Here is a 13,599-nt window from a genome sequence, read left to right as displayed (position 1 = left end):
TATTTCACAGTTTGTTGCCAGAATGGCTATGTGACAGAGCCCGATTATTAAACTTCCCGCCCCTCAGTGACGTCAGATAATTTATTCACTGCACTGAGGGGGGAAGCGGGAAGTTTAAAACTGCTCTGTGCTGCTCAGATGCAGCTCCCTGTACTACCAAATGAACAGCGCTAAACATAGATTGAATGACCAACAATGACAGTGGTCACTCAAATACAGCTCCCTATTTCAACCATGTAGTGCCCAGTGTAGATCGGAAACAAACAGTGTAATCATAGTCGCTCAGATATAACTCCCTATAGCGCGCGGCCGTATCATGCCTTATTACTGCACCTGGGAGGACTTCGCCCACGCCGCCGAGAAACTCTACCAGGCCGACTCCATGAAGTTCTGTGTCATGCGGAAATACAGGCACTGCGATGGGAGATTACGTATCAAAGTCACAGACGATGTAGTGTGTTTGCTGTACAGCACAGACCAGGCTCAGGATGTAAAGAAGATAGAGAAGTTCCACAGTCAGCTGATGCGACTAATGGTCGCTAAGGAATCCCGCAGCGCTGCCATGGAAACAGATTGAGTCTCGGACTTCTAGAAAAGGAAACGAGAGATCCCATGTACGTGTATATTATTATTATTATTTTTCGTCCACCAGGAAAGAGAAAATGACTTTGCTAAAACAAGAAACCAGAGGGAAAGATTGACGCACCAAAAAAAATCAATACAATTTTTCTCATGTACCCGCAATGTCGGAGAGTCATGAAACTTCTATGCTTTTGTTCGAAAGCCTCTATTTATTTTTTTAAGGTGAAGCAAGATGTTTGAGTTCTCCTGTGGATGCCTGTTGTTTTGTTTTTTTTCCCAAAATATATAAGGTTCAGGCAGCAATGTAAATATAATTAAGAGGATGTGTTTTTGTTTCGTTTTTAAAAAAAAACCAAAACTTTATACAGAGAATTTGACATGCGAGAAATATTGTTGCAAAGAAACATCTGCCTTATGGAGTGTTCTTCCAGGTTTATTTTGAAATACATTAAATGGTATAAAAATATATACAACTTCAATTCCCCCCCCCCTCCTGTCACACACGATCCTGCATTGCATATACAATCTGTCATTTCTGTGATCTGTGTTTATATGCATGAACTCTCGTGCACTCCTCTCTGCTTGAAATGTTCAACCACATGTTTTAGAACCCGGGATGATGTCTCATAAACTGTGTCATGGTAGGTGTACTGTATGGTGAGTGAGGAGAGGGTATGAAACAACAATGATCGGTTCAGCCGGAGATCGCTGGGCTGTGGATGTCTGAGTTTTTATGAACAGGGTTAACCTGCAATAAAATTGAAAACTAAATAGAACTTTTTTTCACATACTGTATGTCACGAAGCGCGGCGGTACTCTCAGCCACTAAACAGCTGAAGGAGTTTTTCAAGAAATTTCCGAAGAAACCTGGGTGTCGGGGTTCCTTAAGCCCTCCTCAAGGGGGGGTACTGTCACGAGCCATGGCGGTACTTACAGCCACCGCGGCTCGCTTCGGACTCCCCCTGACATTTCTACTTCCTGCCCGGCCATTGCCAAGACAACGGTCGAACGCCTCCTGTGTAGTGCTGCGTCCCTGCAGTGCTGCAAGCCGGGCGCATGCGCGCAAATGATAGCCTGTAGGCTAATTAACAAAGGGGGCTTGGCCCTTTGATTGGTGCCTCCTGTGGGCATTTGCAGAGCTAGGCTCTGATTGGTGGCTACCAGTATTTAAGGCAGTGAGGTATGCAGCCTCACTGCCGGTTATAGCTTCTGTTACCAGTCTGCTGACCTGCTTTGCTCCTAGCTCCTGTCCTTTGGATATTCTGTTGGATTGCCCGTGTATGACCCCTTGCCTGGATTTGGACCCTACCTGTGTTTCTTGTGACCCCGACCTCTGGCATGTTTACCGACCTTCCTGTTTGCTCGCGACCCTTGACCTCGGCCTGTTTATTGGATTTGCTGTCTGCTGCCGACCCTTGACCTTTGCCTGGACTTCACTCCGCTTTCCTGGGTTCTCCCCAGCTGGTACGCACTTCACGACCCTCTGTCAGTCTGCGGCCCAGTCTGTCTCCACCGCTAGGGGCTCCAGTGAACAACTGACTGGCAGAGTAGATTTCGGGTTGTGCAGTATCGGCTAGGGGGGTTCCTAACACTGTAGCTGTTTGTATAATTTGTTGCCATAAAATCATTGACACCATGTTTGGAAAACTGATTAGCTGGAGAGTTAGAGGGAAGTGCAGAACTTCTCACATTAATGTTTCCTTAATAGCCTAATGTCTAATACAACTCCCAACAGATCTACCTCCCTTACCAGTTCACCTATAACTGCCTTAGCTGCAGTATCAGTGAGCTATATACATACAGGCCTTCACTCTCACAACAGACCCATTAGGGGGCTCAGACTGCCCTCTTAAAATTGCAGTACCCCCTGGCGCATTATAGCTCTCTTCCTACCCTCCCTGCTGCACCAGCAGCTGCACCTTGCAGCCGATTTTCCTGGGGCTCAGTGGTTAGACACCCAGGGCTGTGTGGTGTTTTGAAGAGGGGTCTGAGGAGTACCAATGAGAAGCCACAATCCTGTACATCCGGATGATTATCCCTGGAGTGTCAGTTATTTGTTTTACACCTAGCGCCATACACGAGAGTCTAAACATTCATTGTAGGTATAGGCACTGTATCATATACTTCAGTTACAGCACTCCTCACAGTGTTGCCCTTTAACTATACGGCAATATCTTCCCTCTTGTCATCCGCTCCCCCTCTCCTCTTGTCATCCGCTCCACCTCTCTTCTTGTGAACCACTCCCCCTCTCCTCTGTTCCTCTTGTCAACCGCTCACACTCTCCTCCGTCCCTCTTCTCATGCGCTCCCCCTCTCCTCCGTCCCTCTTGTCAACCACTCGCCCTCTCCTCCATCCCTCTTCTCATGCACTCCCTCTCTCCTCCGTCCCTCTTGTCAACCGCTCCCCCTCTCCTCCGTCCCTCTACTCATCAGCTCCCCCTCTTCTCCATCCCTCTTCTCATGCGCTCCCCCTCTCCTCTGTCCCTCTTCTCATGCGCTCCCCCTCTCCTCCGTCCCTCTTCTCATGCGCTCCCCCTCTCCTCCGTCCCTTTTCTCATGCGCTCCCCCTCTCCTCCTTCCCTCTTCTCATGCGCTTCCCCTCTCCTTCTGTCCCTCTTCTCATGCGCTCCCCCTCTCCTCCATCCCTATTCTCATGTGCTCCCCCTCTCCTCCGTCCCTATTCTCATGTGCTCCCCCTCTCCTCTTGTCTTTAGCTCTCCCTCTCTTCCTCCTCCAATTCTGCTCCCCCCATTGTATTCTCCTCCTATATATATATATTGCCATGAACGCGATACAGGGACCTGGTCAGTCAGCAACCGCCAAACACCGGTGATGTCACGTTACCCAGCAACCGCAGCTACTGCCCCATATTCCCCTACTAGCATCAGGGAGATAGGTGACTGCGCTTCCCCATGTGTTATATCCTGCCCCTTTCCATATTGTTTTCTGCTCCGCCTGTGTAATCTTGTGCCCCCCCATATATAAATATATATATATGTATATATATATCTTGCCCCCCCTGTATTATATACTACTCCTGTGTATCCGTCTCCCGTGTGTTATATCCTGACCCGCTGTGTTGTATCCTTCACCCCCGTAGTATCCTGTGCCCACATGTTGAATCTTGCCTCCCCATGTTGAATCTTGCCCCCCTGTGTTGAATCTCGCCCCCACTGTGTTGTATCTTGCCCCCCCTGTGTTGTATCTTGCGTCCCCCCCATGTTGTATCTTGCGTACCCCCTGTGTTGTATCTTGCGTCCCCCTTGTGTTGTATCTTGCGTCCCCCCTTGTGTTGTGTCATTGGGCCACCCTTGTGTTGTATCTTGTGCCCCCCTCCGTGTTGTATCTTGACCCCCCACCTCCCGTGTTGTATCTTGGGCCCCCCGTGTTGTATCTTGGACCCCCCGTGTTGTATCTCGGCCCCCCCGGTGTTGTATCTTGGCCCCCTGTGTTGTATCTTGGGCACACCCTGTGTAGTATCTTGGGCCCCCCACCCATGTTGTGACTTGGGCCCCCCCATGTTGTATTGGGCCCCCCCGTGTTGTATCTTGGGCACCCCCCTGTGTTGTTTCTTGCCATTATTGAAAGGGATATTTACTCTTCCGTAGGTAAATGAGCTCTGGGCTATTTTGGAATGATTTCTCTACGTAATCAACAGGAACTAAGTTGTGAGGTTTGCACTGAGGTAGAGGTGTGGGTTTGTGTAAATGCGTCTAACAATCAGAGGTGAAGCTCCAGCCTGCAGATTCATTGTGCATACAGCACTGCAGCCTGTGCCAGCTGTTCCCGATGCTGCTGGAACATACCCCCGCTCCGCACGACAGCAGTATGACTGTAGAGCAAGGAAGGAGTAGGAAGATGCAGCCCACCTCAGAGAGTAGTACCGGTGTGTCCCCTACAGTACTGGCAGTTCCCTCTCTTAGCTGGGGCAGCAGTGTCCGTGAGCAGCAAGAGCAGCTGAAGCATAAGCTAAGGGAGCTGCCTTTTCTTCTGAGGAGTGGCCTGACTGCGCGGAGGAGTGCTGTCCTTCGCTATCAGAGACTGAGGAGACAGCGACTGCAACGGCAAACAATGGCCCCGTAAGTGACACCTATTCGCATCAAGACACACATGGGTGCACTCTCCAAACGCCTGACAACTGCAGTCTGACTGTACCTGGTTCATGTACACTAGAAGCAACATGCCTGTGCACTCAGCTCATGTACACTAGAAGCAACATGCCTGTGCACTCAGCTCATGTACACTAGAAGCAACATGCCTGTGCACTCAACTCATGTACACTAGAAGCAACATGCCTGTGCACTCAGCTCATGTACACTAGAAGCAAGATGCCTGTGCACTCAGCTAATGTACACTAGAAGCAACATGCCTGTGTACTCAGCTCATGTACACTAGAAGCAACATGCCTGTGCACTCAGCCTATGTAGACTAGAAGCAACATCTCAGAGCACCCGGTTGGTTTACACCAGGGGTAGCACCCCAGTGCATCCAATATCCCTTACTAGGGCCACTGCACCCAGTTCTTTTTACAGTACAAGCAACTTGCCAGGGCTCAAATTTCATTTACACTATAAACAGCATTCAAATGCATCCATTTCTTGCCATTACCCCCAGTTTATTTATACAATGATCGATATACGAGATTACTTGCATGCTAGTGTACTCTGGTTTATGTACACAGTGAGCAATGCGGTGTGCCATTCATTTAGATTAGCAATATGCCAGGGTATCATTTCACTGACACAAGCAATGTGCACAATTCATCACATACTGCAGGCTATTAGAACCTTACCCACTAAGGAGTGATAATCCTCCAGAGGATGCCGGCCCATGTCCAGGTTACTATTGGACTGGCATCAATGGATGCATTTCTCTTCAACTAGGGAGTCACAGTACTTACAAATGTATGAGAGAGGCCATTGAGCCGAAGGAGTTTAAAAACATGTGTTGTGAGCTGATAATGTTACTTACCACTAGGGGGTTAAGTCTGTGATGAAATCAGCCAACTGGGATGAGGTGGGAGTGGTCGTAGAAAGAATATATCCAGCAGTGGAGGAGGAGAGAGCTGCCTGTGTCCTGGATCCTGATCAAGCAGCAGCAGGCTGAGTATCGCTGTTCCGTGTTGTAGTTTGTCTTTTTTGTTTTGGTTTTGTTGTTTTCTTTATTGTCTTCTCCCATACCTATTATTGTTGTTGTGCCTGCTTCTGTATTTACCTATTGTCTCTCCTCTCTTTAGCCTGTCTTAAGATTTTTCCCCCTATTTTCTCTGCTTAATATTTCTGCTCCCATGGCCTTGTCCCGTCCCAGACGCTCAAGGTCCATCCCTGCTAGGCTGGCGGGTTCCCCCCTCCACATGCGGCGTTGTCCGCTCCTTCTCCCCTACCCACCCTCCCTGTTGTTCCCCCATTACTCTGCCCGGGGGCGGGCTAAGGTAGCGGGTCTCCCCGACGCCGACACGCACGCTGAGAGGGCTGCGGTCGGGCGGAAGTCACGTGGGGCGGCCGCCGCGAGGGGATCTTGCGGGGCTGGCCCGCACCAAGTGAGGTGAGCCAGGGCTCCGGAGCGGGCGGCGATGCCGCTCGTGTACGGAGCAGGCAGGCGGCAGAGGCGTGCAGTCCCAGCGCGTGGAAGGGGATCTCCTTCCCCTGTCCCCGCGGCTACAGGGCTTCCCCGGGGCGCAGTGTCCTTTTCCCCCTCCCTGGATATTGTGGAACAGGTCGGCCAGAGGTCCCCTGTGGTTAGTGGGGGGTCCGCGGGTGGTGCTCTCACCGCGGGTAGGGATCAGCGCCGTGGGTCTCCATACAGTGGGTTGGGCCCCGTTATTTGTTATCCACTCCCCCTGGTGCCTCAACGTATTGGGAGAGGGGAGTTAGGCAGCTTCCCTGCCTTTGTTCCTTCCCAGCTGTCTCCTTTAGACCTTTCTAGTCCCCATGCACATATCATGGCTCAACAAGATGTATTACCCCTTTTACCTGCCATGCATCGCAGGTCTTCCAGTAACCTTCCCCCCCCCTCCCCTTGCCTCAGTCCAGGGACATCCCTCCCTTGGGTGTCTCCCCCCTGCTCTTCTCCTTAGCATCCGTTACCCAGGCCATCTCATCCAGTCAGGCCCCGAGGTTACTGGGCCCAGCCCCGGGTTCTTTTTCCCCTGGAAACAAGGGGACGTATCAGCGTCAGGCCCCTGCCTCCGGTCCGGCCACCTACAGGTCCCTGCCATACCCCCCTAGGGATTTCAGGATCATGACAGAGGGAGGTAGTAGTTGGGCGGCCCCCTACCCTTCCTTATCGGCCCAATACATGCACGCCTATCCTAGACCTTCCTCTTATTATGCGGCTGCGGTTTCTGGTAAGGATCCGCAGCCCCCAACCCCCTTCTTAGAGCAGCAAGGTGACAGAAGCCGGGGTGACCCCCTGCTCGCTGGTTTTGGGGGTCATCGCGGGGGGGCATCCTCGGTTGTTGCCCCAGTGGGGGTCCCGCCTCACACCCTGTATGATATGCCTCCCGCAAACGCAACGTGTTTTCTCATCCAGTTCTGCAGGTGCAGTGGTCTTAAATGGCAGCAGACGATGGCCGGCTAGCGCGTCTCGAGCAGCGGGGGGAGAATTGGGAGTACGCATGGGCGCAGCAAGGTGCGCAGCAGAGCGAGGGAGGAGCGGGCGCGGTTCGACTGGAAGCACAGGGAGCGGATGGTGAGTATGATTCTGCCACTGTATGTAATTCTCCTTTGTCAAGTACAACCATGGCAACCACGAGCGATGAGTCCACTTCGTCTTCTCCCAGACAGGGGCAGCGCAAGCTAGTGAAAATACTTAACGATCATTTTGGGGGGGGGCAAAAGGAAACACAGGGATAGCTTAGGGACTTCTTCCCTAGCACAGTCAGGAGGCCCGCTGGTTAAGTGTGAGAACACAGCGCTGATGATTGGAGTTAGGCGCAGCGTCAGAGATAAGATCAAGCGGGGCTACTATGTGGATATATTCGAGTTAACAAAGGACACGGAAAGAGAGCTGGCGGTGGCATGTGCACGGGGGGGAGTGGGTGAGGACGTGTATAGAAATTTTTCCAACTGGTTAACGGGATATTGTGTTTTTTCGGCCTGTTATTTGGAGTCGAGACCAGACGCAATTATAGATGTCTGGAAGTACCGTATATACTCGAGTATAAGTCTACCCGAATATAAGCCGAGGCACTTTATTTTACCACAAAAAACTGGGAAAACTTATTGACTCGAGTATAAGCCTAGGGTGGGAAATGCAGCAGCTACTGGTAAATTTCAAAAATAAAAACAGTGCTGGATATCGTTAACACTGGGATCCCAATAAAACAAACGTGAGGTTGTAAATAAACATATCAAAATTTATTGTTATAAAACATCAATAAAATTATATAAGTACAAAATATATACCCATATCCTAAAAATTGTACACAAATGGTTAAACTAAATCCTTTGCACTTGGTATCAAGCCTAAGTAATGCAAAATATGCTGCACATACGCTAAATAGAATTTGATATAATAGCTCAGATAAAGATAAGTTTGATTTTGTTTGCTGGAAGAAACATTTTAACAGAACAATACAATTTGCTTTGTGTGATTTAACCCTTATTATACTTGAAGTTTGGGATGTTTTTAGACTTTTCAATGATTTCACAGTTATGCAAAGGAATCTTCAGACACTTATTAATAGGTGACAAAAAATGATTATATTTATATATATTTATATATATATAAATATTGGACTTTAGAAAACTGATGCAAATAATTGCAGTGGACAAGTCAGGGTACTCACATATGTCTCTGACCAGCGGGGCTAGATGGAAATGTCCCGGTCTTTAGCTTTGACTGACAGGCTCCTTTTCATTTAACTTTATTGTTCCATGTGCAATAAACACCATACTTGCCAACTCTCCCGGAAAGTCCGGGAGACTCCCGAAATTCGGGTCAGTCTCCCGGGCCGCCGGGGGAGATGGCATTTCTCCCGCATCCCGGATTTCACAGAGAATCGCGTCATTTGCCGCGATTCTCGGTGAATCACGCCATTTTGGAGGGCGGGAGTGGGCGGGGCGAGGCCAATCGCGTCATTTTGGCCCCGCCCCGCGACACAAATTACGTTTTCGCGGGGGGCGGAGCCAAAATGACGCGATTGGCCTCATCCCGCCCCCTCCCACCCTCCAGTCACGCCCCATCGAGTTGGCAACTATGATGAACACACAAAAATGGGGCTACAATAAAATGGTGGCTGACAGTGATCCACAGAGGCTGCAGATGCCTGCAGATGAGCGGGGGAGACAGGAGAATGGAGACCAGGTAAATGGGACTCGAGTATAAGCCGAGGGGGGCTTTTTTCAGCACAAAAAATGTGCTGAAAAACTCGGCTTATACACGAGTATATACGGTACTTACATTTGATTAACGAGATGCATAGTTGTGAGCGTCCAGGGACCTGGAGGTTGTATGATAAGCTTTTTCGTGAGAAGGTGCATGGCCAACGTTATATGCCACTGGCCTTTAAAGATGTTGAGATATGGATGAGGTTGAATAGAGCCCAAATGGGGAGGTGCAAATGGGATACGGCCGCAGTTAACTAGGTTTCAGTTCGGGGGGAGACGAGGTGCTCCCCAGTCATCAAGGGACCGTTGCTTTGCATTTAACAGTTCCTCCTGCGGGAGGGGGAGGGGTGCCGATACAAGCATGCTTGCTCCAATTGTAGGGGAAATCATCCCCTCAAAGATTGCCCTAGGGGCACCGTTGGCATCGGTAGGGGTCGGGGAGGGCCCGGGGTGCTGTCTAAGGCCGATTCCCCCATTAACTTCCCAATCCTCTGTAGATGGCTGGCACTTTTTCCGGATGCTGCGCGGGCCTCTTTCCTTAGGGAGGGTTTTCGCCACGGATTTCGCCTCCCCGTTGATAGTGGGGTGACGGGTTCCGTCGCCAGGAACCTTCGCTCCGCGTATGTACACCCTGACATTCTGGTGGAGAAAGTTGGGAAGGAGATAGGCCTGGGTCGCATGGTGGGTCCGTTTTCAGCCCCTCCCATTCAAGGTTTGGTCATTTCCCCGGTCGGAATAGTGCCAAAAAAGACCACGGGAAAATTTAGATTAATTCAGCATCTATCTCACCCAGCGGGCAGGTCAGTGAATCATGCGATCGACCCAAAGATCAGCTCAGTAGTATATCAGTCCTTTGATGATGCTTTAACCATAGTGAGAGGGTTTGGCAAGGGAGCAAGAATGGCTAACTTGGACATAGAATCCGTATTTCGGCTCCTCCCTTTGCATCCCGAGTCCTTTAAATTTATGGGGTTTTAAATCCGAGACGAGTACTATGTGGATAGATGCCTGCCAATGGGTTATTCACTTTCATGCGCATACTTTGAGGCTTTTAGCTCCTTCCTTCACTGGTTTGTTGGGGCGGGGACGGGACACTAAGGCATAGCGCATTATCTGGATGACTTCCTGTTTATAGGCCCGGCTAATTCCACTTGTTGTAAGGACACGCTGTATGCTGCGCAGGCGCTATTTCGGGTGATAGGTGTACCGGTAGCTGCAGATAAAACAGAGGGTCCGACCACATGCTTAGCGTTCTTCGGCATAGAGATTGACACGATGGGAGGTTGTTGTCGTTTACCCCTTGATAAAATTGTTAAGTTACAATCCCTGATTGAAGAAGTGATAGCGTCACCGTCCTGCGCCTTGCGGAAAGTTCAGTCTTTGTTAGGCTCGTTTAGTTTTGCTTGCCGAGTGATACCCATGGGGCGGGTATTTTGTAGAAAGTTGCAACTGGCGATGGCAGGTTTTCGCAGTCCCCATTCACAGGTTCGGTTGTCTGCAGAAATTAGGGAGGATTTGGGTATATGGAGCTGGTTTCGAAAGTTTTTCAACGGTATACGAGTATGGCCTGCTCCCTCAGTATCCAGTACATCGCTGGACTTACACACAGACGCATCAGGCTCGAAGGGTTTTGGTGTTTTTTTCCAGGGGGAGTGGTGCGCTGCACCTTGGCAGCAGTCATGGGAAGCTAAGGGTTTGGTTCGGAACTTGTTAGCGTTAGAGTTGTTCCCCATAGTCGTGGCTTTGGAGTTGTGGTCTGGCCGGTTGCGCGGCAGGAGCGTGGTTTTTTGGCGTGACAACCTAGGTGTGGTGCAGGCTATCATCAAGCAGAGCGCCTCGTCCCGCCCGGCAATCAACTTGTTGCGGGTCTTGGTGTTGAAATGTCTAGAGTTTGACATTAGTTTTCGTGCACGACACGTGCCTGGCGTAAATAACCAGATAGCGGACGCTCTTTCTCGGTTTCAATGGCAACGCTTTAGATCTCTGGCCCCACAGGCCCGTTTAACTGGCTTACAGTGTCCCCCTTGTGTTTGGCAGATGATCCGGTAGGGATAAGGTGGCTAGCGGAAGCGTCCTTGGCTCCGGCAACGAGAAAGTGTTATCAAGGGGCATGGGAACGGTGGTTGTGCTACCAGGCTTCCGTCAACGGCAGCACTTCAGGTCAGATTCCCTCTATTACGGGCTTTATGTGGAAGCTTTATAACAAGTGGGTTTCTAAAGCTAGGATGGGGTCCCTGTTAGCCGGCATTTCATTTATGACTAGACTAAATGATATGCAGGATCCCACAAAGTCATTTATTATAGCTAAGGCTTTGAAAGGTTGGTCCAGAGTACAGCCTTTAAAGAATGACACCCACCGCCCTATTGACGGCCAAATGTTGGCTAGGATGATTAAGGTCTTACGTAATTTAACTATGGATGAGTACGAGGCTTTGCTTATTGGTTTAGCTTTCTCAGTAGCGTATCACGGTGCTTTTCGAATTAGCGAGCTAGTAGCCAGATCTAAGAATGACATAGGTGGAGTTTTGTTGTCTAGATACGTGGTTTTACAACCTGAGGTGATTCACTGTAAGATAGTTCGGTCAAAGACGGATCAGTTAGGCAGAGGCCATTGGTTAGCAATTACGGAGCAACAAGGAACATCTATATGCCCGGTCATGTTGGCCAATAAATTTGCTAGTCTCCGGCCCCCAGGGGAGGGTGCATGGTTAATCCAAATGGATAATACTCCATTAATCAAATTTCAGTTTAACGCCTTGTTGAAACGGGCCCTAGGGGAGATGGGTCTGAACCCAGGGGACTATGGTACACATTCCTTCAGGATAGGGGCCGCCACGGCAGCTGCCGTTAGAGGTGCATCCATCACGGAGATTCAAGCACTGGGGAGATGAAAGTCGCAGTCCTATAAGAAATACATACGGCCTGACAAATGAGCCTTTGAAGGGGGCTCGTATACGTAGTATGCCATCTCCTCACGTCTTTCAGTATTATTCTATCGCTTTCATCTTATCTTTTCTCTTCTATCACTTGGTGACCCAAGGCCATGCTGCTCGCTGTGTTGAACGGGGGCGTGAAGGGATTTTCTCCTCTTGTTTCCTTGGCAAGGCCTAATTAGTGTGTGTGCCTCCCGGGGTTATAAGGGGTCTTTACCTTCATGTGGGTTACCAATTTTCCTTTTCCAGGTTGTTTAAGAGTTAAAATGAAATAAAATAACATAAAATAAAAATAAAAGGGAAATAAATAAAAAATCTTAACAAATGGCCCTCGTAGAGGGTTGAATGTAAGCTAATGAAGGAGGTATTTTGAACCAGGGTGGCCCCTCTAGTAGGGAGGGGCTATTCCAACAAGTTAATAACAGATTGGAATACGGTGACTATTGTTGGTGGTCGCTATGGTTCTCAGATAAGGGGATGATTTGACGAGAATATTTATCTTGTTATAGGTTTTACGGTGAAGATGACGCGAATATGGGTCATGGGGGCATTCGTTTTTCTTTTGGGCAGCGAAACACAGAATAGCGGCTAGGTGGTTCGGTTTCAAGCACCTAGTTGACATCCGGTGGTTGGGTAAAAGGGGCATGGTATGGGCGGAGTTTATTCCCACGTTAGGTAAGGAAATAGAGGAGCAAGGTACCCCCGATATAGTTGTGATTCATTTGGGGGGGAATGACGTGGGTAGAGGTAAATCCCTGGATCTAATAATAAACATTCGTGAGGGTCTGGCGCACATACATGACCAATGGCCTTCAATGAAGGTTTGTTGGTCCAACATAATACCGCGTTTGTCCTGGAGGTCATCTATTCCCCCGGCCGCATTGAGAAGGGTGGTTAAAAAGATAAACGGATACGCGAGACAGAACGTTAAAAGCAGGCAAGGTGTAGTTATAAGTCATCTCGGGTTAACAGTAGACAAGAGACATCTTTTCAGAGAGGATGGGGTTCATTTGTCGGAGGAAGGAACGGTTTTCTTCATAGAAAGTATTGTTTCAGAGTTGAGGGGGTTAGCTTTTCTTTAGGTGGTGGGCCGCGCGGTCCATAGAACACACGGCGGTGGTGGGAGAGCATGGCAGTCAGATGGTTGTTAAAAATAAAGTACTGAAGTGTTGGCGATGTAGCCTTGGTTCCCCCGTCGTTATCAGACTCGTTGATGCTCTAGTAAGGAGTATCAGGTTTTGCCTTGAAAGGGCTTAACCAGTTTGAGTCCAGGGGGTATTGAGTTAATTTATAGTCGATAGTACCGGCCAATAGATAAGGTTTTAACCTGTGTTGGTGGAAAGGAGATGATCTTCCACCTTATTGTTTAGGTTGTTTTAGCTGGCTGCCCTGCTCTTCGCCACCTATATAAAGAAAAAGGTACAAATTGTTGATAGAAACTTATGATAGTTTTGATAGAAATAAAATAAAATAAAATAAAATAAAATAAAAAATAAATAAAATAATTAAAAATAATAATAATAATAATAACAAAATAAAAGGACCTTTTCATTCCAAACTTAAGTCGGTGTCTGTGTCTTTATTTTATGGTTCGTTAGGGTTGGAAATTATTACCAGTAAGGGGGAAGCTACATGAGAAGGGTAATCAACACTATGCTTTTTAACAATATTCATCAGACAATAGCCCCTCACACTGTCTCCGAGTTCCAGAGCTAGCAGACCTTTTCATAACCCCTGGACCAAGCTTGATAATGG

The 13,599-nt window shown here is 48.9% G+C and overlaps 1 protein-coding gene across 1 annotated transcript; it reads left to right on the top strand.

Moving 5' to 3' along the window:
* The first annotated feature begins 316 nt into the window (after positions 1-316).
* Positions 317-633, top strand: LOC142150139 (signal recognition particle 9 kDa protein-like). The gene has a single exon (XM_075205355.1). It carries the CDS (start codon positions 317-319, stop codon positions 575-577), a length of 261 nt encoding a protein of 86 aa, XP_075061456.1. The 3' UTR covers positions 578-633.
* The last annotated feature ends 12,966 nt before the right edge of the window (positions 634-13,599 follow it).

Source organism: Mixophyes fleayi, chromosome 4, assembly GCF_038048845.1.
Source record: "Mixophyes fleayi isolate aMixFle1 chromosome 4, aMixFle1.hap1, whole genome shotgun sequence".
Classification (NCBI taxonomy): domain Eukaryota; kingdom Metazoa; phylum Chordata; class Amphibia; order Anura; family Limnodynastidae; genus Mixophyes; species Mixophyes fleayi.
Note: the sequence above shows the minus strand (reverse complement) of the source record. Positions and strands in the feature narration are given on the sequence as shown.

Bases quoted from the DNA above. Each gene is read 5' to 3' on its own strand.
- LOC142150139 (XM_075205355.1), top strand. From the start codon at position 317: ATGCCTTATTACTGCACCTGGGAGGACTTCGCCCACGCCGCCGAGAAA.